General features: G+C 48.5%; 7 protein-coding genes across 7 annotated transcripts; all 7 read left to right on the top strand.

The window, feature by feature from the left end:
* Positions 1-3,796: 3,796 nt before the first annotated feature.
* On the top strand, positions 3,797-8,102 carry EV420DRAFT_1769678 (NAD-specific glutamate dehydrogenase; the record flags this gene model as incomplete). The annotated part of the gene is made up of 23 exons (XM_060481041.1): positions 3,797-3,943; positions 4,001-4,096; positions 4,153-4,274; positions 4,354-4,503; positions 4,536-4,599; positions 4,650-4,824; positions 4,881-5,072; positions 5,125-5,312; positions 5,365-5,432; positions 5,482-5,613; positions 5,667-5,788; positions 5,836-5,944; positions 5,995-6,084; positions 6,139-6,181; positions 6,242-6,341; positions 6,399-6,431; positions 6,487-6,681; positions 6,740-6,757; positions 6,811-7,008; positions 7,067-7,154; positions 7,211-7,377; positions 7,431-7,858; positions 7,911-8,102. 23 exons carry the CDS (start codon positions 3,797-3,799, stop codon positions 7,980-7,982), a joined length of 2,997 nt encoding a protein of 998 aa, XP_060322957.1. The 3' UTR covers positions 7,983-8,102.
* Positions 8,103-8,743: 641 nt separating this feature from the next.
* EV420DRAFT_1209853 (uncharacterized protein) lies at positions 8,744-10,987 on the top strand. Its single transcript, XM_060466372.1, has 11 exons — positions 8,744-9,262; positions 9,311-9,390; positions 9,439-9,453; positions 9,503-9,594; positions 9,647-9,737; positions 9,797-9,917; positions 9,971-10,210; positions 10,269-10,275; positions 10,332-10,464; positions 10,525-10,628; positions 10,678-10,987. Exons 1-11 carry the CDS (start codon positions 9,174-9,176, stop codon positions 10,795-10,797), a joined length of 1,092 nt encoding a protein of 363 aa, XP_060322956.1. The 5' UTR covers positions 8,744-9,173; the 3' UTR covers positions 10,798-10,987.
* Positions 10,988-12,077: 1,090 nt separating this feature from the next.
* EV420DRAFT_1623261 (uncharacterized protein) lies at positions 12,078-13,267 on the top strand (the record flags this gene model as incomplete). The annotated part of the gene is made up of 5 exons (XM_060475923.1): positions 12,078-12,138; positions 12,190-12,293; positions 12,347-12,938; positions 12,996-13,090; positions 13,145-13,267. 5 exons carry the CDS (start codon positions 12,078-12,080, stop codon positions 13,265-13,267), a joined length of 975 nt encoding a protein of 324 aa, XP_060322955.1.
* A 2,593-nt stretch (positions 13,268-15,860) lies between these two features.
* EV420DRAFT_1209518 (uncharacterized protein) lies at positions 15,861-16,758 on the top strand. The gene is made up of 3 exons (XM_060466370.1): positions 15,861-16,012; positions 16,065-16,223; positions 16,274-16,758. Exons 1-3 carry the CDS (start codon positions 15,940-15,942, stop codon positions 16,633-16,635), a joined length of 594 nt encoding a protein of 197 aa, XP_060322954.1. The 5' UTR covers positions 15,861-15,939; the 3' UTR covers positions 16,636-16,758.
* A 2,327-nt stretch (positions 16,759-19,085) lies between these two features.
* On the top strand, positions 19,086-19,876 carry EV420DRAFT_1651446 (uncharacterized protein; the record flags this gene model as incomplete). Its single annotated transcript, XM_060478549.1, has 3 exons — positions 19,086-19,257; positions 19,305-19,463; positions 19,515-19,876. The coding sequence occupies 3 exons, from the start codon at positions 19,086-19,088 to the stop codon at positions 19,874-19,876; spliced, it is 693 nt and encodes a 230-aa protein (XP_060322953.1).
* Positions 19,877-21,448: 1,572 nt separating this feature from the next.
* EV420DRAFT_1209404 (uncharacterized protein) lies at positions 21,449-22,392 on the top strand. The gene is made up of 2 exons (XM_060466369.1): positions 21,449-21,929; positions 21,981-22,392. Exons 1-2 carry the CDS (start codon positions 21,542-21,544, stop codon positions 22,091-22,093), a joined length of 501 nt encoding a protein of 166 aa, XP_060322952.1. The 5' UTR covers positions 21,449-21,541; the 3' UTR covers positions 22,094-22,392.
* On the top strand, positions 22,046-23,875 carry EV420DRAFT_1585683 (CoA-transferase family III domain-containing protein). The gene is made up of 6 exons (XM_060474792.1): positions 22,046-22,346; positions 22,394-22,499; positions 22,547-22,664; positions 22,703-23,324; positions 23,381-23,539; positions 23,587-23,875. Exons 1-6 carry the CDS (start codon positions 22,224-22,226, stop codon positions 23,830-23,832), a joined length of 1,374 nt encoding a protein of 457 aa, XP_060322951.1. The 5' UTR covers positions 22,046-22,223; the 3' UTR covers positions 23,833-23,875.
* The last annotated feature ends 53 nt before the right edge of the window (positions 23,876-23,928 follow it).

The raw sequence follows: 23,928 nt of genomic DNA, 5'->3' as shown, positions 1-23,928 counted from the left end.
GGTCAACATGATTCTAGCCCTTCAAACAGTTGTGGTAAAAGATTTTCACAGCATCGAGGACTGTCAGAGCCTCAGCCGGCAAAGCACATGACTTGCGACAAAGTTCTGCGACGAGTCGGTGTCGTCAAGCTGCGCGGCCACAGGACAATCAGAGTGGAGCGATGAACACCTAGGAATCACCGATATCGCAATTGAAGACGACCTTGAGCGATCTGGAATGGACCATCATGAGTCGAATAATATCATGGAAGCGCCCTGCATCAACCGGGCCCGTCAACTGGTGATGATCTTGTCTTGACCGGAAATCCATACAGAATACACAAGAGATCTGTTCGACAGCCAGGTCACTCTCTGGGGACCTGCCGAATGTCAGATCTTGAACAGATATCCATGAAGAATACACTAGCCGTGCTATTCCCATCGCCGACGTGGAGTATCATTTCGGTATGCTTTCATACACGGCGATTGGGAGACGCTTGTACGGGAGATACAGGCCGCATTGCTCTTCTTCTAACTGCGGAGAGCCACTGCTGTCACCGTAAGGTTTTAATATATGTATCTCTGAGCTATTCATTGCCATCCGCGAACGTTTTAGAGCACATGAAGAAGGAGAGCTAGTACAACACGCTCGCGGGATCAACCGCAATCATGAATTCGGACTGTGAAGACTCACGTGTGTTAGAGCCAGCATACACATCGCCGGAAGCTACGGACGCTAGCGTTTCTTGGAACTTTCAAGTACTGCAAAAGCGAGAGTGCAGAGGTGAGGCCTACATCGAGAGTATCGTCGCGCTCAAAACTTCAAGTTCGCGAAGGAGTACTTGAAGTTCTGGGTTATCACTAACTCAGTCGGCGTCAAGCAAAAGGTCTATTTTGTAGGCAGCAAGAAATTAATTTCTCCGCAGTACGTCCAGGAATCGACGGCCACTTGCACCCGCGCGGAAAGCCGAAGACCAAGTTGCGTGAACCTTCTGAAATCAGTTCATTGGTAACTTAGCCTGAGAAGCCTTCTGGTAATCAATGAAATGTTCCAATTGAGTAGCTTGAAGAGCCATCGATGTTTATTTCTCCCGATATTTTGTCACAAAAAATCATCCGTGGTTCAGCCTGATCGCCGCTTTGACTCGGGGCTGCGCGCGAGCGTCGCCCTTGATGCTTCCCTTCATCGATGGCCACTGTCACCAATTGACGGTCTCAGGGTATTATTTAATGCAAGGTCTGGCCGTCCACGGTGAAGTGCATCCGAACCTTATCGGTTACTGAATTCTGTTGAACAAGAACAGGAAGAGCAGACTTCTTCCTTATCTTTGGATGACATCAGCAACGAGGCTCTGGCTAACGACGGTCACCTTCGACAGAGAGAGGTCTATTTTCAGTTTAAACAAGATAGACGTAGAGTGATGGGAAAGAAGGTCCTATTGCATCTATTTATTGTTACCAGGATTCTTTTTTTGATACGCACAAAAGACAGCCGTCGCAATGCAGAAGATATCCATGCGACATAGCTTAAGAACCAGAACGTAAAGATAAGGTTGTGAGGTTGTTTGCAGAAAAGAGCGCACAGAATCACAATCGAGAGATAAGAAAGCGCGCATGCAAATGTCAAATGTCTCTAGTACGACGCGAGTTAGCCACAAAAAAAATATCACTTGGGGCAACAGATGCGCTGTAGAAAATATCAGAACTTGCGACGGTAGTCAAGCCGTTCAAAGTGAAGAGGTACGGCAAGTTCGGAAATTGGAGTGGGTAGCCTTGAAGATACGACGAGAAGGTCACGTAGTTTCTTTATTCGTCTGGGTTGTCAAGAAAATGTGCTATGACAGAAGCATACCGTTTCCTAGACCGAGCTTGACGGAACAAAACCCGACTTCGACGTTGTTGGATCATGAGAACCATGAGACACTGACAATCCCGTCAGCATGCGCTATACGCATAAGCAACAAGTACGTGTTGCATTGCAGACAAAGAAGCGGAGAGAAGAAAACGACGCGTCGCTGGGCTAAGAGATGAGAGCTCGGGCCTTTGATAACTCCACCGGTGAGCGAGCACTTTACGAAAAGAATATTAATGTCAACAGATGCACAAAAATTGTCAGTTTTTTATACGAGTCGCGGAGTCAGAAGTACAAAGAAGTTACTTAAGGTCGGACATCAAAATGGCGCTCAAAGACACAAGAGGCACGCGTCTTTGACAAGGCGTTATTGAACAATCACGTCGTCTTGTCTTTTTGCGCGGGGAAACTGAATAGATATCGGCGCCTGGTTGAGCACAACTTTGCTACGAAGTATGATGAGGCCGCTCCTAGTATTAACGTTGACTTGCGAAATATTGTACGGCTGATGTTGTTTACGGCCATGACGTTCAGGAAGCCAAATCAAGAAAAACCATCAGCATACATGGAAGACATAAATATTGTCATACCTTGTGTTAACAAGGTATCAAAGCTGCGGCGCGGCCGGCTTAAGGCAAGAAAAGAAAAGTGAGTAATAGAAATGCTGCTTGCTAGCGGAGGGTAGGACGAGGTCTTGTAAAGCTTCTTGGCGCAGCTTTCTGTTAGAACCGGGATCTGCTTAATGGAGTGCACAGCAAACGAACGCCCAAATTGACAAATCCAAAACACGGAAGATTGGTGGTGTCTGATCCGACTGACGTACGTACAGAACGGATAAAGTCCCGGGGCGACTGCGATTTTCCAGTCGCGTGCACGGACGTCGATTCTACTTCAGATGTACGTCAGCCGTATATTGGGATTGCTGCCCACGGTACTGACCATATGACGATTGATGCAAGTAAAAGCGAGTCAAATGATGTTTGGGGTGGTAACACCGTCTTGACTTCTGACGCTGGGAACGAAGGGTGCCACTGCTCGGAGAAGTTCCAAGTTCAGGTGGGAAGGAGCTATTGTTGACTCGGAATAGCATTGCACCAATGAGACCATCATGATGTTGTATGCCATTTTCGCAGTCCTACGCGATAAAATAAGAACTGCGCACAGACCTACCGCTTAATTTGTGTTATATGATTATTTCCCCGACTTGCATGGTTGGCGGTCAAATGATGAGAGGCGGTGGTCGCTCTTTTCGTTGCTTTTGCAAAAGCGGCAAGTTCGTCAAGTGACGCGCCGTACCGCCATCGTGACATTTCTTAGGCGCGTAATTGTGAGCAATAAAGCAGAACAACATCAGCGTAATAACGGAGATCGGTCAGGTGAGACCAACATGAACGTGCCCTGGAAAAAAAGTGGGAAAGAAAAGGTGCCGTCCGAGTCATCAGGCGAGACTCTAGAGCCTTCCATGGCAATACGTTAAAGGATATGAAACGGTTTGGGAAGCTTAATTTCTTACCGGGATGGTCCCCTTGAAGGAGCACCTGTGGTGCTTGGATGAAGCGTTGCAATACGCGCTTCATCATGTGGTCGTCTTTCGCTGTGTGCAAATCAACGGCAGGGTCAACGGTTGCTCAAATTGTTTTGCCACCTTACCACACGTACCAACCTCTTATACACGACCAGCTAGCACCGATGAATTATCATGTATGCCTTTTCTACGACCTACGAGAATCGGATCTTGGACGGATGCAGTAATGAGCGTACCGCGAATTTCCCGCTGCAAGACACTGCTTTTTTTACGATGTTAATTTACATCGGTTTACCTGTTTTGTTCTAATAAACAGTCCCGTCTCTTCCTTGTTTCCACTCTCTCTCTTACTCCCATCATCCACATCGTCTTTTATATCCCTTTCCATGTCACTCGACTCCATCTGACGCGGCAACGGCGCGCTTTAGCCACTGGTCCCTATGCCCATCTGTCCGTTCCAAATTCGAGGACGGGTACGCGACACCTCGGTGCATCGTATCAAGAATGTGGCCTGGGTACAACACACCCAGTATTTCAAGGGCAAGGAGGAGCAGCGCGCATTAGTCCAGGCTGACGGTAGCAGCCAGGTACGGTAACCATGCCCTTCATCCATCGTCGTATCTGACTCGATCCTCGTCGTGTAGGGCTTTATTCCGCCTGAACTGGTTGCCAACGAAGTCAACTGGTTCTACTCCAACCTCGGCATCGACGATACCTATTTTCAGAATGAATCTCGTCAAGTTATCTGTGATCACATTATTGCTTTGTTTGGAGCCAAATCCTTGCCTACACGAAGCACGACCCTAGCAAGCTCGTCATCGACCTGGAGAAGATTGACGACAATGGCGCGACGTTCATTCACACCAGCAAGCCTGGATTGACTACTACGGAAGGTCCCGGAGCAACGTGCGAGTCAAGGTCAGTGTCATTGGTCAATTTTAGCGCATATATGCGTCCTCTGAACGTGCTATGCTTGGTGGCTACGTTTTCATCTCAGGATCGATTCCTTGTTCTTCGATAATTCCACGCCAGATAAAGCCTACCGACTAGAACTTTCCGCTCTGCCGGATCTATTTCAGCTACGGCTTCGCAGCAGCTCCGTTGCTACTTCGTTACAAAATGTGTCTTCCCAAAGAATCGCCAGGGGGTTAAGGATGCCAATGGCAAGACTGAAATCAGAAGCGTGTCGGACAAGGCATTTTTGGAGAAGGCTAGCGAGAACACGATCCAAATCTATCAGCAGGTTAATTCATTCATTTGTGGGGCTCTTACAGTCTCATTTACTCTATTTAGATCATGTCCAGTGTCGAGGAACGTTATGGTCCGGTCATTGAAGTCTATGAGGTGGAAGGATCGCGGGAACGGCGAATCGTCATCGGTTACAAGATGGGTGGTACCTCCCGGTTCTTCAGCGCGCTATCGAACCTCTACCACTTCTATTCTCTGTACTCCGCGCGTAAATATGTCGGTGCGTTATCATCTCCTCTTCTGTTTCTATTTTTGTGGATGCTGAAGTGCGGGTAGAACAATTTTCTAACGGCATTACCATCATTTCGCTCTACCTCAACCCTATCCCCAATGGCAACGCGCCGCCCATCGAGCATTCTATCTTCCAAGTCATGAAGGAAGCTTCACTGCTTTTCTGTCTGCCTGATAACCCGTTCTTCCTCCCTAATGCGTCAGGCAGCCATGCAGTGCAGGAAGCTACCTATGCGTGTGGGTCTAATTATATAACGTCATTGCCGACGGGTCTCACGCTGTACTTTAGACTGCGGCTGGATATTCGCGCAGCATTTCTGCAACCGTCTGGGGCCAGCGTACTTGCAGCTCAAGAACGTTTTAAACGAAAACGACCCGGTTGAAGCAGAAGTACTGAATAACATCAAGAGAAGATTCAGAGAAGAGACCTTTACGAGAGAGAGCATCGCACAAATCATCCATAGTCACTCGGAGCTGGTAGGTATCTGAGCAATGAATGAATGAATGCAGTCATTGACTTTCCCTTTAGATCCGCCTTCTATATGTTAACTTTGCAATGACACACTATCCAACTGCCGATGACGCTTCCCAGCTGATGTATGACTCCTTATCGTTTGCCAAGCCTAATATGCTGATATTTTCGTAGGCCGACTCTGTCTTATCAGCGATTACAGACCACTCAACCCTTGTCGGATGCCGAATTGCACGACAAGCTCCGTCGTGCTGTGCCCAACAAGCATGAACTGCAAGTTTTGGAAAGCTTCTTGATCTTCAACAAGTAAGTTGTATCGGCGGTGTGTTAACACATACCAAAGAAGCTATGCTTTGTAGACATGTCTTGAAGACGAACTTCTATCAGCCAACCAAAGTGGCTCTGTCGTTCCGTCTCGCGCCCGACTTCCTACCTGAGGTGGAGTATCCCAAGAAACCATTTGGCATGTTCATCGTGATTGGTAGGTCCCTCGTTACATCCAGTGTACTCTGGCTGAACACTTTCCAGGAAATGAATTCCGAGGCTTTCATATACGCTTCCGCGACGTCGCTCGCGGCGGTATTCGGATTGTCATGTCAAGAAACAAAGAAAATTATTCCATCAACCAGAGGATGCTGTACGTTCATATGCAGGGTCATGTGTCGGGGAAAGCTCACAATAGCATAGGTTTGACGAGAATTATGGTTTGGCATCGACACAGTCTTTGAAAAACAAAGATATCCCGGAAGGAGGTGCAAAGGGCACCATCTTGCCTTCGTAAGTGACGTTGTTTCAGACAGAAGCGTATCAATATCGATGGTTGTTCTCTAGACTCGGGGCTACTCCACGATTATGTTTCGAAAAATATGTTGATGTGAGTATCGGAGAGGCATCGACGATGCGCAAAATAGATGCTGATTTACTACTCGTCTAGGCTATCATCGACCTTTTAATTCCTGGGCAGACTCCCGGAATTAAAGAGCATCTTATTGATCTATACGGGAAGCCAGAGCTTCTTTTCTTTGGCCCTGACGGTGCGACTCGTCATCATCGCGACTTGCTCAGTTTAGCTAATTAGCGTTCCTTTGTAGAGGGCACCGCGGATATGATGGACTGGGCAGCTTGTAAGTCAATTTTTCCGCTTCCTGAATGTTTCGGCCTTATCATTTCAAAATAAAGTACACGCTCGTGCCCGAGGCGCTGAGACCTGGTGGAAGTCATTCACGACGGGTAAGAGCGCGGAGACTCTCGGCGGTGTGCCTCACGACACCTATGGAATGACGTCACTGTCCATTCGACAGTATGTCCTTGGTATTTACAAACAGCTCGGCCTTAGGGAGAAGGACATCACCAAAGTTCAGACCGGCGGCCCTGGTAGGTTATTCCTTTTCAACAGCTCTACCCGGCTCACTCGTCATTTTGCCCATTCTAGATGGTGATCTCGGATCCAGTAAATATTATTGGTTTCGTTTCATGCGCACGGCTGCTCATCGCCTTTGTTAGATGAGATTTTACTCAGTTCTGACAAGACTATTGCTATTATCGATGGTAGTGGTGTACTCGCTGATCCGGCTGGCCTTAACCGTGAAGAGCTGATCCGTCTTGCGAAACTTCGTGTACCTGTCGCCAACTTTGACAAGTCCAAGCTGAGCAAGGACGGTTATCTAGTCAAGGTCGAGGAGCATGATATCAAGCTACCATGTAAGGCTGCGTTCATGCCATGTCTCTTTTAGTCTAACACCATGATCAATGATCATAGCCGGAGAGGTAGTGCTGGATGGCACTGACTTCCGTAACGGGGCCCATTTGCGATACAAGGCGGATCTGTTTGTTCCCTGTGGCGGTCGGTGTGTATGGGTTTTCGTTGACCTATGTATATGTTGCTGATGTTGCTCCCTATCAGTCCGGAAGCTGTCAACATTTCAAATGTTGCGGCCCTCGTCGACTCCGAGGGGAAGGCCCACTTCAAGTATATTGTTGAGGGTGCCAATTTGTTTTTGACACAGCAAGCGCGCCTCCATCTTGAAAAGCGAAAGGTCCTGCTGTTCAAGGACTCGAGCACGAACAAGGGTGAGTGTTGTCCATCCTATCTTTAGATACAAATTTACTGATATTTCTTGTAGGTGGCGTCACCAGCTCTTCCCTGGAGGTCCTTGCGGGTCTAGCCCTCTCGACACAGGAATACTTGGACCTCATGATATTCAGCAACGGCAAGCCGTCTGAATTCTATCAAAGCTACGTCCGAGATATCCAGCAAAAGGTTACCGAGAATGCCGCCTCTGAGTTCCAATGTATCTGGCGCGAGCATTCACGTCTCCAGGGTGCCAAACCTCGCACGATCATCTCTGACGAGCTATCCTCCACTCTTAACAACCTCCAAGCTGAGTTGGAGAGTTCAGATCTGTACGATGACTTGCCAAGCCGTAAAGGAGTGATGCGGCGAGCGATTCCAAAGACACTTGTCGACAAAGTTGGGTTGGACACTTTGTTGAAGAGGCTACCGGAACCCTACCAACGTGCCCTCTTTTCAAGTTGGGTCGCGTCGCACTTCGTGAGTTTGTTGATGTCAGCCTATTTCTATGAGCTAAATCTCCGCTGCGCAGATTTACAAATATGGCGTAAATGGGTCAAGTGTAGACTTCTTCCACTTTGCTCGGGACTTGGCAAGTCCTTGATTTGCTACTAGCTTGAGAAGTTGCTTTTGTTAGAGACTTACATGTACAAGAAAGAGATATAATACAGGTCAATCGGATTTTCTCGTCTCATTTTTTGGGCTCCCAACATTCCGATTAATGTGTGGTAACGGTCAATGCTTTATATCCCCACTAAGCATCACACCATGACAGATGGCGGGCCACTTTGGGTTCACGACTGCTCCTGATTTTGCTCAATGGGCTGGCGCTCGTGGAACAACGGTGATGAGGCAACACAGTCACGTTCTTTTGTCTTACCTGTAGCAAAGCGATGAACAATCGCTTACTCTTGACGAGTTTCCTTCTGCCCATTACGAAGTCAGTTCCGTTATGTCGACTATCGGAGTTCTCATTTCAGGCTCTTAGCGCATCCTGACCCGGAGTGATCTTCCTACCGGCTCTTCCAGGCACATAGACGCGCATTTATCCGGTATGTATGATGTTCTCCCCTCGAACGGAATTCTTAGTATTGCCGTTTGTCCTTTTAGTCGCCGATCCACACAAACACATGAGCAGGTGAACGGTTCCATATGCGAATTCTGACAGTTCTTTAGTTCATCGGAGCGTCAACGGCATCCCGCCATGATTAATGACAAGGCTGTCGAAGCTGCCTAGTGCCGGCCTCTTCATCATACCGTCGAGATTGCAACTGCATTCGTCACGGAATCGGAAAGCTCGAAGATCGAGCGAGCTATACCTTACTTGAACACCCAATGATGTTGACAAGAAAAATCTAACAGAAGCATGCTGTTATCACTCAGGCAGGCTTCTTGCGCCAAAACGGCCGGATGAGGTTAGTCTGAATCCTCGACATCTTCAAGCTGTCCACTTTCTTATGTGTACCTATCATGACTTCACTTGATTCTAAACTGGCCGTCCAATGGCTTACCATATGCCAGCATGGCTCGTAGCATGATGTCCGCTGCGCAGCTTGCGCCGTCTCTTCGTCAGTCCTTCGAATGCTGTTCTACCAGGTAGCTATGGCACGCCGAGCCGACTTGAGGTCGGGTAGCCTAACCTCGTCTAGCCTGCTGTAAGAAATGTTAACGCATAGCTGGAGACTTAGCATGTTACACTTGTCAGTAACTATTGACGGAGCCGAAGCGGGAATTACATCCACGTGACGATTCTGGAAACATATGTATCGCAGATCTCGGTCCGTGCAACTCAGCCATGGACCACCATGAGCACTTCGAATCTGCTTTGGGTTCTCTGTTGTCCAATCAGCGCACTGAAAGTTCATTTGAAGAGATACCCATCATGTCAGAGTTTCCGTCATTTCTTATTCATCAATGTCTGATACATTGTAGTGACATCACGGACGCGACCAGTACCGATCCAGTGGCGCGACGCGCTTTGGCTAACGAGATTACGGATGCATGTATCAATGGTAAGACCACAGCTTCTGATTTTGAACCATCTATTGATATAAAGCTAGTCGGCTTTTTCTACAGTCAGTGGCTACAGGCCTATCTAACGACGTTATGAGCTAATGGCCTTAGTAAACAATCATGGAATTGCTGAGGACACCATTACAGCTGCCATAGATGCAGGAAAGAAGTTTTTTGCGTTGCCAACCTCTTCCAAGATGGATGTGCGTAATGCCGAGATCTGGAGCGGTTCAAAGCGCTCATCCCCTTTCCAAGCTGGATATTCATCGATCATCTAATTACAAAGGTTATACCGCTCTCCTGGGAGAAAATACCGATCCGAAAGGACATGGCGATCTGCATGAAGGTAGACAGAAGGACTATCTTCTTACGTCGCAACATTCTCAGGCTGATCTTCATCGGTAGGGTTTGACCTAGGATGGGAAGATGAGAACTTAGAGGAGACGAAGAATAAGAATGCCATGTCGGGTGGCAACGTTTGGCCCGAAGCGGTTCCTGATTTCAAGGAACCCGTTTTGAATTATTAGTGAATCCTTGAAAATCGGTCTTTTCTGGTTGTGGTTTACTGACGTTCCCTAGCCATGAAGCCGTTCGATTGGGCCAAAAACTGTTTCCTCTTTTTGCACTAGCATTGGACTTACCCGAGAACTTCTTCGAGGACAAGGTGAATCTCATATCCGAAATCGCTTTGACCAAATTGCACATGCTCTGGCAGACGACGAAACCAGCTGCGATAATGCGACTTTTGCATTATCCTTCCCAGAAGCCATCGAGCGTGGATGAGCATGAGAAAGTGCTTGGCATAGGAGCACATACTGAGTATGATTTCCTTCCAGATTTAAAATTTTTTTGAAAGCTAATGACCCTGAGCTTGTAGTTATGAAGTGAGTATGCGATCGGCTATAGTCAATCCAAAATTAGAAAAAATTGACGTACTTAGTGCTTCACGATTCTCTGGCAAGACAAGGTTCCCGCACTGCAAGTGAAGAACACGGCTGGTAAATGGATAGACGCAGTTCCTATCCCCGGAACATTGGTGTTGAATCTAGGGGATCAGTTTGCGCGTTGGACGAGTACGTACTTGACGCTTGCGACCCTTCTAATCGATCTGATCGCTTCTGCCATGTGCCCAGACGATGTATTCAAATCTACCCTTCATCGCGCAATCAACAGATCTGGGGAAGAGCGATATTCCATGCCGCTATTTTTTGGTACCGACTATGATGTCCTACTCGAGGTGTGGCGCTTTCAGCTTGGAATTTGAAGATATTAATCTCGTGGCGTAGCCTATTCCCAGTTGCATCTCTCCGGAATATCCGTCGAAATACGAGGTCGTTACCGCGGGGGAATATGTGAAATCTCGGCTGGACGCCACATATGCTCATTCGGCGGTGAAGATGATGTAGGTCCACCTTGGGGTTTGACGACATCATGCCCGATCACAGCCACGGCCGTATCAGTGATCTGGAAATCTCGAATCCGTTGCCTTCAGTACGAAACCGGACTAGCCAAATTTTTGAAATAGACGATGCATCTGGAGACGACTCGAATCATACTTAATTGAATATGATTATCGAATGGCAAGCGTGAGGCCATTGCCCGTTCCCTAGTGCCCCTAGTGGGATTCGTCATCAACGTGACTATACCAAAAGAGCGTGGGCGACCCTTCATACTCGGCCTACCAAATGAAAGCGAGACGAGCGTCGGATTCTGCGTCAAGTGCTCGACGCCACGGAGCAACGGTCGAAGATAAAAGGTGAAGAACTATTTACGAACATATTTGACTATGGACAACGGTGGACACTTGCGGTCCGCGGAATTCAAGTATCAGCAGCGTCGGACGTGGACTGGAGTGCCCAATTTGTCATGCGATCTGCGCGCGGTGTACAGAAACCACGGAATGAGACTCGGGAGACGCGCCTCGCTGCAGAGTAGTGCGTTTCACCTCGATGCCGGATATAGCGGGAGTACTTGTTGGCCTTCGAAACTCCGAGGTTGTTGTTACCAGCAACCCCACGTTCAGCCTCAGGGTGCAATACACTGACACTGAAAGTATCGGGAGAGTTATGCGCGAATGCTAATGCTCAAGAATTCATTGACATTGCTCAACAGCCTGCCAGGATCTATAAAATGGGCTCGACTTTAGCTGAGTCTTCCATAAGCTTCATGGTTCTTCAGTTAAACCACTCTGACTTCCTGATTGGGAACTCCATAAGACTAGGCGTGATTTTCAATTTGTTCCCCTTAACAGGTCACCACAAGCAACCTTCTCGTGAGTTTGAGCTTCCTCGTGGCTTCTTTTACTATTTCATAACGACGTACATCCATGGAGGATCAAGAGGAAGACACGGACATGCGCGGACGTAAATCTATTCGCACGGAAAAGGTACGATGCAGTAATCAGGACTGAAAGCTCACGACATCGTCCTGAAAAGATCGGCTGGCAATTCTGCCTATAAAGGCCCTCTACCTCTGCCTTGGAGTGATCATCACCCCGTTCGAACACGTCGTCCCTGCATCTTCACTGGTGACTTACTCGGTCCTGCCACTAACACCGACGACATATATACACGCCCTTCGATTCCGATTACATTTGCGTTTCTACCCCTTGATTTCTATGATGCACGCCCCTCTCCCTCACTGTTGCTCCAACTCTCACGACGCGTCCTCGAGATATAACAGGTATATGCCTGGAAATTTGTTCCAAGTCGATGGCATGGTCGTCGTTATCACTGGTGCCGGTACTGGTATGTCCGGCTCAATGATCTCCATTGATGCACTCTAACCTTTTCTTATAGGTATCGGGCTAATGATGGCAACTACCCTCGAAAACAACGGGGCCACCGTTTATATTACAGGACGGAGAAAAGACGTCCTTGAAAAAGCCGCTGCAGAAAACAACGTACGTCGATGTCCTTATCTTCCGACGCTGTCCCTCACTAAGCTTTCTCTCAGCGATTCGGCAATTTGATTCCCCTTGCCGGAGATGTGACCGACCGCGAGAGTCTCCTCTCAATGGTTGAGGTCGTGAAAGCCCGACACGGCTACATTGATCTGCTCATTAACAATGCCGGAATCGCTAAGAATCTATACTCCCATCCTCTCCCCTCACCGTCCGGTTCTCCGGTTCAGAACCCACTTTCTCCTCCCGGATCTCCCGTCTCCCCCCTCGGCCCTCCTTCTATCAAATCTTTCCAGTCTGCTCTCTGGAATACGGGTTCACCAGAAGATTTTGCGTCTGTCTTTGCTACGAACACGACTGCGGTATACTACACTACTGTTGCGTTTCTCGACCTTCTCCATCAGGGTAACCTCCGTCAGCAGGCAGCAGACTTTAACCCATTCAGCCACTGTCAGCCGCCATACCATTCATCCCAAGTGATCTCAATATCGTCGTCTGGTTCCTTCCGGATAGATCCAAAAATCCTCTCAATGTCGTACACGCTGTCAAAATCGGCGTGCACCCATCTTGGAAAGGTGATGGCGAATCTATTGGCGCCATGGGGTATTCGTAGCAACGTTCTAGCTCCTGGCGTTTTCCCTAGTGGTTAGTATTGTTTTTGGGTCTTTCGTCAACGCCGGAACCGAGCTAACGTTTGTTTAGAAATGACAACGTCACCTGTTACGGATATGGGTTACAGGCTGGATCCTAGTGTGCTTTGCAATGATGTGCCACTAAAACGTGCTGGTTCGGAAGAGGTGAGTCGGACCGGTGGAAACTGAGGCGGCTTAATAACATGTTGCGGTTTCTAGGATATGGCGGGTGCTATATTGTTTTTGGGCAGTCGTGCGGGTGCCTATATGAACGGAAGTGTACTCTTAGCGGATGGAGGCCGTGCGAATGCATATCGTGGCGGCAATGCAGCTTGTTTCTGAAAAAGACATGGGTGAACCTACTGGCAGTTCCTACATTTCCAATCATGCTATTTATTTATGGACGCACGCATTTACATGGATTTGGTCGCATATCGTTACATCATTAACTTAATATCCAGTCATAATTCTAGGGATTGTTCTCTCGAAAGCTTACAGCTTACACTAATGGTCATTACTCTGCGTTGTCTATTAGTTATCTCGGATTTTATACCCGTGTATCACATGCATAAACGACCTTCTTGGCCATGAGATGAGTTTGAAAAGATACTGACTGATCCGTCTGTGTAATGTTTCTGATCCTTAGCATACATATGGAATCCCGGACCCAGAGTTATTTAACGCGCCGCTGTAAATGAGCTTCGATTCCAGACGGTGATAATAATATGCAAAGAACCAGGAGCCAAATGGGTGACGCGTGATCTCCTCCCAGATTCGTTCCACTGGGGAATATGGTTGATCCGGGGTAATATGAGTGTGGCGACAAACCTTCCTTCGACGTAATGACCTGGTGTTTGTCAAGGTGCAAACGGTGATAGCCGTTCATCGACAAGAGTCGAGTTGATTCTAGGGGGTAAGTGGCACATTACATTTTCTTTCTTCGTGCTATACAGCAAGAATATCACCAGTAGTGGATGGTGCTCAATAAAGTCTGCTGGAACATATACAGAATGCCAATGTAGATCAGCGAGCTGAGTTTCGAGTCCCACCAAATTTTTTTAACTTCTTCGATGGCACTGAGGTTTTCCTGAGAATATCTGTTGCACTTCCTGCAGGCTTCCAGTTTGTGATCCTTCTGATGAGGCGGTGTTCTCCCCCCCGGAAGAAAAAAGGACGGTCTAGAGTTTGGGGTCCCGGGTCTCGTACTTCATGACTTTTAAGTTTTGAGTGTGCTTTGGCGGGAGGGTGGCAGATGTTCACGTGATGGCGTCCTACGCATGACGGGCCGAGTGCCGAGCTCAGTGAATACCTTGACCTTCCTTCTGCTCCCCATCATGTTCAGCTTAGTGTACAAAGTCCGACGTTGACTTCTGAGTTAGTTTGGTGTTGCCGGAAATTTCGTTGGCGCTCGTATAGAGACTCTCATCTCCGCAGGAAGAATATCGAGCCTTTTCCCTTCTTGACAAGAGCGCAGTCCTGTGCTCGTACCAGGTCAGCATTCCGTGGAAGGATACGAATGCCAAAAACACTGATCTTTTAAAGTGCCCTGCAAAGTGTCTCTACTACTCCGCGAGACGTACGCAACCGTGCGATCAAAACGGTATGAGCCTTTGCGGCCACGGCGCATGGCTTGCCATGTTAGGGCTGTGGACCCCGCCGGTCCTGATTGGGCAAGGGGGGGTTGGAAATAAAATCCCCGACATGACCTACATTTTCGTGTTTAAGGCTGAGGGGACCCCCCCCCTCCCTCCCCCTCCTACCATATAGGGTAGTAATATATCCATAATAGATATGATTTGTAATGCTCTTGTAATCATTTTGACCACGTGAATCTCTCAGGGACTTAGGTGGTGACACATTGTAACTTTTTTAAGGTGAAAAACAGACCACAAATGTATATGTGATGCTAAATATCTTCATTTTAAATGTAGATGCTATTATTTCATGCCAATGGCACCCATCAGACCCCCAAAAATGCCTATATATGGTAGGCGAGGTTTCGTGTTTAAGGTTGCTACCCCTCCCCCCCTCCCCCCTACCCCTGTCCGGGATTTTATTTCCAACCCCCCCTTGTGATTGGGACCTGGCGCCGGTACCACCACCAGCTTCAACCCCGATGGACCGTGCCGTGTAATGCTACCTACCTGCGCTCGGCAAGTGAGGAGATCCTACGATCCTCGCGCACCCCATTATATCATGATATCGCATTTGTGCGCAAACCTTTATTTAGAACGGAGGGCGCCCACGGTCGCTGCCATCCTTATAGCGATCTGTGGCGCTTGGTCACTGGTCGCCGTCCGTTTCGAATCTTCCAAGCCTAACTCCATGTAATATTCAACGTTGCTATGATGCATAGTTCAAATTCACGTGCTCCACACGATTGCAGTGATAAAGCTGAAGGGGCGGCCTACTTAGTGAGGTTGAAACATCACGTGATGGCGTACTTACTGCACATGGCGGGCCGAAGGGCCGGGTTAATCTTCCTCTTTCCTCCACCATGTTTATCTTATACTAAGTGCGGCGTTTACTTCTGAGTCACTGGCATCTTGATGTCGCTGGAACTTTCTTTGGCACCAACATCACTCATCCTAGCTGGTGCATATGGAGTTTTCCGAGTGAGAGTTGTCTTGTTCTCCCTCGACGGTATCAGCATCAGCCTGCGCTCGGCAAGTGAAGAGAGCTCACGAGTTTCGCCTCTTCGCGCATCCCATTGCTTTAACTCCGCCTTTACTATACATTATGCACAAAGCATCATTCGGAACGGAGGACTAATAATGCTAGTGATCCGTGGCGCTTCATCGCGGCTGATTCCTACTGGTTCTCGAATCTTCCAAGTCCTCAGGCCTGACTTCTGACGTTGCGATGTATCGTTCGAATTTTTACGTGCTCCACACGACCGCAGTACAAGACAGTGATGAAGGGCGCCGTGCATCTCTAATCCGCAGTGACGCACCCGCAGCCCACAAATTTCAACGTTAACGACCACGTCCGAGTCCAAGTCACGCATTTAGCTCATGCCCTCACGTCGATGTTTCCTATCCCTATGTTTTCTCTGCTTTGCTACCCTCGTTTCGTGCGTCACCCACTGTATGTACCCCTTCTCAGATTTCGATTTCAACTTGAGGCTGACTTTTCCCAGCATATTTCATGATCAAAGAACCCCGAGAGAGCGCCCAGTGGTCGAACGATGCCGTGAATGTCCTCCAGTGGGAGAAGGGCGTATGGGATGGGGTGACGCATTTTGATATCGAGATGACGAGGCTGAGCGAGGATGGGATCACGTATATTGCGTATAACGGTACGTGTGTCTGCGTTCACTCGTTTGACCTTTGCTAACGTACGGTGCAGTACAAGCTTTCCCCTCCTCTGCCACCTCCCTGAATATTTACCTCGAGGACGTACCCACGGGGGACGACTATTTCATGCTGTTCATAAATTCAACACATGGGGTTATGCATTGTCTGTCGGCAAAGTTCTCTATTGTTAATGCTACGGACGTGTCTTCAGCATCAGCCTCTGCATCGGTTACGCCGGATTCGACGATACCAACGGTGACGATAAGTGGCTCGCCGGACCCGACGAAGGGGTTTGTGACGACGTTTGCAAGTAGGGCGAGTTCGGTTGTGTGGGGGGTGGACAGAGGGCAGGCGTGTGGTAGCATGACGTTGGTGGTGGGAGTGGTGCTGGGTGCGACGATGGTGCTGTGGTAGCTCCCCCTCATATACCAATTTTCGACGACGGTATCACCCGGTGTGTATACCATCACGGACAGGCAATTAATTCAGTCTTGCATAAAGTTTGCCTTTTCGAACTCCCGTTAGATGAAAAAATTGTTACAGCGAAGCAGACTTCGTGTTGATAACTGATTCTTTGATTTCAGGTCCCAGGAATTCTTCGCTGATGAGTCTGTTTGAGAGCGAAATTTTAACTCAGTGCCCAAAGGCAGTTATCTAGCCCTTATTGACGAACATTTTCGCTGTTCACGCTAAGAATATAGTGCACAGCAGGTAGTTCTTCCTTTCTTGGGCGCTAGCGCTCATCTAGAATTGAGCATTGATGATCCGAACTTTCCTGGATAGTAGCTGCATCTTTCCTCGAAGCAAATCCGTAAATTGGTCGGCCCAATGAAAAGCCCATGAATCGGGAGAGATTGGTATTCGGTGCGGTAAGTCCCTGTTGTTTAGAAATGCGACTAGAACACACCGGTGTCAGTAAGAGATGTGCAGGTGCGTCTTGGGTTGACAAGGAGGTCGAATGTAGAGTTGTGGTATTTTGCTGCGAGGCCAAAGAGACTGGAGTGTTAATTTGGTGGGTGCGCATATCATGTAATCCTTCTCTCATCGCGTAGTACTGGTGAAAACGAATGCGTCGTACACAACCGCTTAGCTTCTAGGAGCTGAATCCCCAACCAAGCCAAGTGCGATAAAGAAGGAGCTAAATAAGCCTTGAAGCTTGAAGCTTGAAGGCGAGTCGTCGTCATGGATGTCAGGGACGAGGATGATCGATGATCTAATCTGAACACGGCATATTTGGGCCGATCCTTCCTCTCTCAGTGACGCTCACAATGGAACCCGCCTCGACGCTTTGACTCTCTACCAGGCTCCCAGAAGCAAATCTCCGCCTCCACGAACCTGCCAAACCGACATTGTTTTCGTTCAAGCTTGGGGAAGTAGCACAGGTAGCCGTCTTTTACTCCACTACGGAGGCCTTACAAACGCGTTCTCGCAGGCAGCTATAGGTCTATCAGCCCTATCCACAGCCTATCTTCACCAACCGCGAACAGGAATCGAACAGGACGTGTCGGTGGGTTCGGGACATGCATTACTGCAGTTTCGTGAGTGCTATAGTTAAACAATGATGGTCGTTCGTGCTCGATATAAGCACTTCATGCACTCAATGGCGTCAAACCCGATCTTGGATTCGATAGCCGGGCTCTACAAGACTCGAGACGGTGGATATGTTAGGATACATACAAACTTCCCTCAGTGACTGAAGCTAAACGTTTCACAAGTCGCCGTAACGGTATCCTCGACATCCCCGACACCCTATCAGTAACACGCGCCCAAGTCCAAGAAGCCCTTCTGCAACGGGACTCGGTTGATTCTGAAACAGAGGCAGCACGACGGCGGTGCGCCACTGCCTACCGGACGTTCGACGAATGGAATGCTCATCCACAAGCAGAGTCCCTCCGTGGGTTCCTCCAGTTACGCTTATCAGAATCGGAGAAGCTCCAAAGCGCCATCTTACTAGCCAAGGAGCACGTCCATTGGAAAACGCGTCCTAGCATATTTGCCATACATTTAAAGAATGCACCCTATGAAGAGTCTCTACTCTGCGAGACATATGGAAACTGTGCGGTTACAACGGTACGAGCCTTCGTGGCATAGCAACCGACTTGCCATTTCAGGGCCATGAACCCGGCCGTTCTTGATTGGGACTTTCACTGCAGAGGCTGGCGCGTTTTTGATGGCCTAGAACAGGATTTTTAAAGGTTTCGATTTCGGCTTCAGTTTTTACGCCCTCAGTTTGAGTGTTCTAAAACGAAAAATCGTCTCAATTCCGTTGTTCTATAGCGGGAAACTTGAAGGTTTTTCATGTACCGTTTTACAGACGGCTCTTTCAGGACTGACACAGGCTTCGCTAAAACAAAACCTTTCAATGTTTCATTTTTTACGAGCTAAAATGACCCGGCATCTGCTGTGCTTGTGCCGGTGTTGGTACCAACACCAACACCGTGTTCATCTTGTACACTGATTTCCGATCGCGAGTCACTGGAAGCTTGGTATCTCCGGAGTATTCTTGAGCACTCGAATTGCTCGCCTAGCTGGTGGATACGGAGCTTTCTCTGACGAGAACTGTCCTATTCCCTCCTAGCCTGTACCAGCCTTGGCAAGTGAAGAGATCCTGCGAAACTCGCCTCTGCGCGCACCCATTGGATCGACACCGCCTTTACGATTAAAGCTAGCTTCGTTCGGGACGGAGGGCGCCCATGTCGTTGCAGCATCCCGTATACTAATAATGGTACTGACCCTCGGTGCTTGATAACGGCTGGCTCTCTAATCTTCCAATCCCCGATAGGACTTCTGACGTTACAATGTATCGCTTGCATTTACATGCTCCCCATGACCGCAGTATAAGGCAGTAATAAAGGATGCCGTGCATGTCTAATCTGCAGTTTCTGTCGCACCCGCATCTCCCTGTCCTCAAATTTGAACCACCCAGAGTCCAAGTTATGCACACACGTATTCAATTCATGCCCTTATGTCGATGTTTCCTATCCCTATGTCTTCTCTGCTTTGCTACCCTCGCTTCGTGCTACGACACCACCCACTGTACGTCCCTTCATACGGTTAGTAGGTTCTAAGCTAACTATGACCAGCATATTTCACGATCAAAGAACCCCAGGGGAGCACTCAATGGTTGAACAACGCTGTGAACGTCCTCTCATGGGAGAAGGGCGTCTGGGATGGGCTGACTTTTTTTGACATTGAGATGACGAGGCTAAACGTAAAGGGGATCACGTATGTAGCGTTCAATAGTGCGTATGTCTGCGTCTACGTCCACTTGTCCGTGCTAACGTACGGTGTAGTGCAAGCTCTCCCCTCCTCCCCTACGTCTTTGAATATCTACCTCGAGGACGTACCCACTGGAGACGACTATTTTATGGTTTTCATAAACTCTACGCATATGGTTAGGCATTGTCTGTCGGACAGGTTCTCTATTGTTAATGCTACGGACGTATCCTCGGCGTCAGCATCTGCATCGGTAATACCGGATTCGTCGATACCGACGGTGACGATAAGCGGCTCGCCGAACCCAACGAAGGTTTTCATTACGACTTTTGCGAGTAGGGCTAGTTCGGTGGTGTGGGGGTGGGGCAGTGGGCAGGCGTGTGGTGGTGTGGCGTTGGTGGTGGGTTTGGCGGTGGGTGCGATGATGGCGCTGTGGTAGTTTCCCAAAATCCGCATATATTATTTTTTTACGACGGTCTCACTCGGCATGTATACAATCATGGGCGGGCAATTATTTAATCCAGTGTCGCGTAAAGTCTGCCTTTTCGAACCCCCATGAATCAGGTGTAAAAAGTTGTTACAGCGAAGCAGGCTTCCTCGTCGTTGACTAATATCTTTCATCTGAAGAATCTTTTTGATAAGTCTGTCTTGAGAGCGAAATTTTTACTTAGTGCCCATAAGCAGTAATCTAGCCCTCATTGGCTATTCATGTTGAGAATATAATACACGGCACGTAGTAGTTACATCAAGGAAAGTTTGTATGTACCCATACATGTCTGCCATCTCGAGTCTTGTACGGACCTGCTATCAAATCTCAGATCAACCCAGGTTTGACCTCGCTATCTACGAGTGATTTGACCATATAAGCAATCTTTATTAGGCGCTATATTCATGAAACTCCGGTGCTAGGTGACCTGGACTGACACGTCCTGTTCGACGTCCGTTCGGGGTTGGTGGAAATAAGCTGCGTATACAGACGTTCCGAAAAACCTTGTCCACACCGCTAAACAAGGCAGGTAAAATAAATAAAAATGAGACAAATACAAGAAAATCGTAGAAATAGCATGTAGACTTCATTTGTCAACCGGTAGCTGAAGGGACGGCCCTTATAGTCTATAGATCGCAACGACTCGTCTCTAAATTGATATCTCAATTATTGGTGTGTAACTCTATTTCTATATGAAAATTCCGGTCTTGATGAGGAAGATATACCATCAGCTTGAAGAATTCATGAACTGTGAAGAATATGAGAACGTTATCATCCTCCACCATAAGATCGCCAGAGGGACAGACTCTATTTGCTAGTTGAATTCTTCCCGTATCTGTACACGAAATCAAAGCGATAACCAGAAAATCCTAACGCTGAAACATACCCATAGTCCACCTTCATCATAGCGCTTGGGTGGCCTTTCCCAAAATGTCACTTTCTCCAAACCCTCCCTGTTTTTCAAGGGGGAAACGATGCCAATCTCGTAATTCTTTATCTGTACATTTTATAAACAAGCTAGTCCTTTGATGTACACGAAACCTACATTGATGCCATGGATCATCCATGTGCGACGACTGGAAGCATAGAAAAGACGAGATAAACGGGAACAAGAGCAAGCTGACCGTAGTGCACGCCATCGTCACGAAAACCTGTAGTCGTTTCGCCCTTGTATAAATATATTTGTGGTGAGCCTAGACGGAATATGACGAGGTAGGCGCGCTTTGATCGGACCTTAAATTTCCAGCTGCTTGAAAATCGGAAATTGGAAGTGAGAATGATAATCCTTCTCTCGTCGCGTACTTGCGGAAATGAATATGTCGTAAGCCTCTGGGATCCGGGTACCAAAACCAAGCCGACTCGGAAAGCGGAAACAATTCAATTCCAATGAAAGTGCGGCGTGGCTATCACTGCCAGTATCGAAGAGCAAGTGTTAGCCTGCTGACGGGCCACATTCCTGTCTCTTAGAAGAGCATCGCTACCGGTCATCATTTCTGCGATATTAAGAGAGGCGAATGAACGCACCAACTCAGCCAACGATGTCAATAGACATCACAAGCCGACGTTAGATGAGTGTCGACTGCGGCCATGTAGACAGAGATACCATCTTTGGGTGGGATGGTCCCGACGAGATCGATCATAAAAAAACGGAGAAGAGAGAAGGACGGAATCATGTACCTATCTGTGGATGAAAGCGTGATACCAACGTATTCATGCTGGGAGGAACGGGAAGCGAGATGCTGGTTGTCCATCGAGTTGAAAAACCTGAACACGGCATATCCGGCCCGATCTTTCCCTCACTCGCCAGCCAATCTACACCGCTTACATCTTGATGAACCTGCGAAGCCAACACTCTCGTCATTCAAACTAGGAGACGCAGTGCAAGGACCCATGACTCAAACCTCAAGGACCTTTCTTACACATACAGCCATCCTATACCACCAACTACGAAGGGAAATCGAGCAGGACGTGTCGATAGATCCAGGTCACGTAGCCCTAGAATTTCGTGAGTATAGTGCCTAATAAAAGATCATTTATATGCTCAGATCACTCGTAGATAGCAAAGACACCAGGATTTTGTCCTGTTTGAAACAGTCGCTTACCATAGCATATTCCTTCAGATCTAATAGGAAGGAAAACTGGGTTGATTGGCCATCTCCGCTGATATAGCTCAGGTAAATAGAAGTAAACTACTCCTATCGACCTCGATGGGGAGGAGTGCATCAATGCCGATGCAAGCCCGATGGGGATGATCAGTAATCTGAACACGGCATTTTCGGGCTGATCCTTCCTTCTCACGATGGAACCCGCCTCGTCTCTCTGGCTCTCTACCGGGCTCCCTGAAGCAAGTCTGCGCCACCTTCACCTCGACGACCCCGCCAAGCCGATATCGTCTTCGTTCAAACTGGGAGACGCAGCACAGGTACCTGTCTTTTCAACTACCGAGTGCTTTCTTATGCATTCTCGCAGACAGCTATAGGTCTATCAGCCCTATCCGCAGCCTATTTCCACCAATTACGGACGGGGATCGAGCAAGAAGTGTCGGTGGATTCGAGGCACGCAGCACTGGAATTTCGTGAGTGCTATGGTTGATGGTGGTTGTTCGTGCTCAGTCAGTCGTAGATAGCGAGGCACATTATACTCTCGATGGCGTCAAACCTGGATCAATCTGGGATTCGATAGCGGGATTGTACAAGACTCGGAACGGTGGACATGTGAGGATCCACACAAACTTCCCTCAGTGAGTGTTCTTACGAATGAAGCTAAACGTTTCACAAGTCACCGTAAAGGTATACTCGGCATCCTCAATATCCCTGATACCCCAACCGTGATGCGTCCCCAAGTCCAAGAGGCGCTTGTCCAATGGGACTCGATTGACTTTGAAACAGAAGCAGTACGACGGGGGATGTGTGCCACCGCCTACCGGTCCTTCGACGAATGGAACGCCCATCCACAAGCAGAGGCTCTCCGCGGAATCCCGCCAGTTACACTAACCAAAATTGGGGATGCCCCAAAGCGTCGTCTGACTGGAGGGACCCGCCCACTAGAAGGCATCCGTGTCCTCGACCTAAGCCGCGTCCTAGCAGGTCCCGTAGCAGGTCGAACACTAGCAGCACACGGCGCCGATGTCCTCCTCGTCACGTCTCCCCATCTTCCTGCCCTGCCCGTCCTGGACGCATACACCTCTCGGGGTAAACGCACTACGCAGTTGGATCTGAACACCCAGGAAGGGAGGGATAAGCTAGGAGAGCTGTGTGAGGAGGCGGATGTGTTTCTGCAGGCGTATCGGCCGGGAGGGTTAGAGGCGAGGGGGTTCGGAGTTGGGGTGGGTAGACCTGGGATGGTGTATGCGAGTTTGAACACTTGGGGATGGGACGGTCCGTGGAAGGACCGGCGAGGTGTGAGTACTTGTTTGCTTTCTATCAAACTTTGAACGTGTCTGATTTCTGCTGCTAGTTTGACTCCCTCGTTCAAACAGCTACGGGCTTCAATGCAGACGAAGGAGCTGCGTTTGGAGAATCGGGTCCGCGTCCTCTTCCGATGCAAGCACTCGACCATGCGGCGGGGTACTTGTTGGCGTTTGGAATCAACGCTGCGTTGTGCAAGACTGTAACGGTGCGAGCTCGTTTCTTGTTCTGGTCGTTAGGCTTACTCTTGCTTAGGAAGGTGGATCATGGGAGGTACGTGTCTCTCTGGCGGCTGTAGGACAATGGATCCGGTCTCTGGGTAGGGTCCCAGTGCCGACGAAGCAGATTGATGAGCACGTCGAAGAGTTGTTGGTTGATTGGGAAGGAGAGAGGAAGATGAGGGCGCTTAGACATGCAGCGATTATGTCTGCGACGCCGGTAAAGGTGGGAAATGCACCTGCGAGTCTTGATATGCATGCCCCAGAGTGGTTGCCGATATGAAGGTTTACTTATGGTGTATACATCCAATCATAGACAGGCAATTGATTCATTCGTTGCGCAGAGTCTGCCTTTCAGAATCAGATGAAACAGCTGTTA

This window comes from Desarmillaria tabescens, assembly GCF_030435595.1.
Source record: "Desarmillaria tabescens strain CCBAS 213 chromosome Unknown EV420scaffold_97, whole genome shotgun sequence".
NCBI lineage: Eukaryota > Fungi > Basidiomycota > Agaricomycetes > Agaricales > Physalacriaceae > Desarmillaria > Desarmillaria tabescens.
Note: the sequence above shows the minus strand (reverse complement) of the source record. Positions and strands in the feature narration are given on the sequence as shown.

Bases quoted from the DNA above. Each gene is read 5' to 3' on its own strand.
- EV420DRAFT_1209853 (XM_060466372.1), top strand. From the start codon at position 9,174: ATGGACCACCATGAGCACTTCGAATCTGCTTTGGGTTCTCTGTTGTCC. The intron at 9,738-9,796 runs GTAGACAGAAGG...CTTCATCGGTAG, and splicing joins ACATGGCGATCTGCATGAAG to GGTTTGACCTAGGATGGGAA. The intron at 9,918-9,970 runs GTGAATCCTTGA...GACGTTCCCTAG, and splicing joins GAACCCGTTTTGAATTATTA to CCATGAAGCCGTTCGATTGG.
- EV420DRAFT_1209518 (XM_060466370.1), top strand. From the start codon at position 15,940: ATGCCCTCACGTCGATGTTTCCTATCCCTATGTTTTCTCTGCTTTGCT. The intron at 16,013-16,064 runs GTATGTACCCCT...GACTTTTCCCAG, and splicing joins CGTTTCGTGCGTCACCCACT to CATATTTCATGATCAAAGAA. The intron at 16,224-16,273 runs GTACGTGTGTCT...CGTACGGTGCAG, and splicing joins CACGTATATTGCGTATAACG to TACAAGCTTTCCCCTCCTCT.
- EV420DRAFT_1209404 (XM_060466369.1), top strand. From the start codon at position 21,542: ATGGTCCCGACGAGATCGATCATAAAAAAACGGAGAAGAGAGAAGGAC. The intron at 21,930-21,980 runs GTGAGTATAGTG...GATCACTCGTAG, and splicing joins TCACGTAGCCCTAGAATTTC to ATAGCAAAGACACCAGGATT.
- EV420DRAFT_1585683 (XM_060474792.1), top strand. From the start codon at position 22,224: ATGGAACCCGCCTCGTCTCTCTGGCTCTCTACCGGGCTCCCTGAAGCA. The intron at 23,325-23,380 runs GTGAGTACTTGT...TTCTGCTGCTAG, and splicing joins CGTGGAAGGACCGGCGAGGT to TTTGACTCCCTCGTTCAAAC. The intron at 23,540-23,586 runs GTGCGAGCTCGT...ACTCTTGCTTAG, and splicing joins CGTTGTGCAAGACTGTAACG to GAAGGTGGATCATGGGAGGT.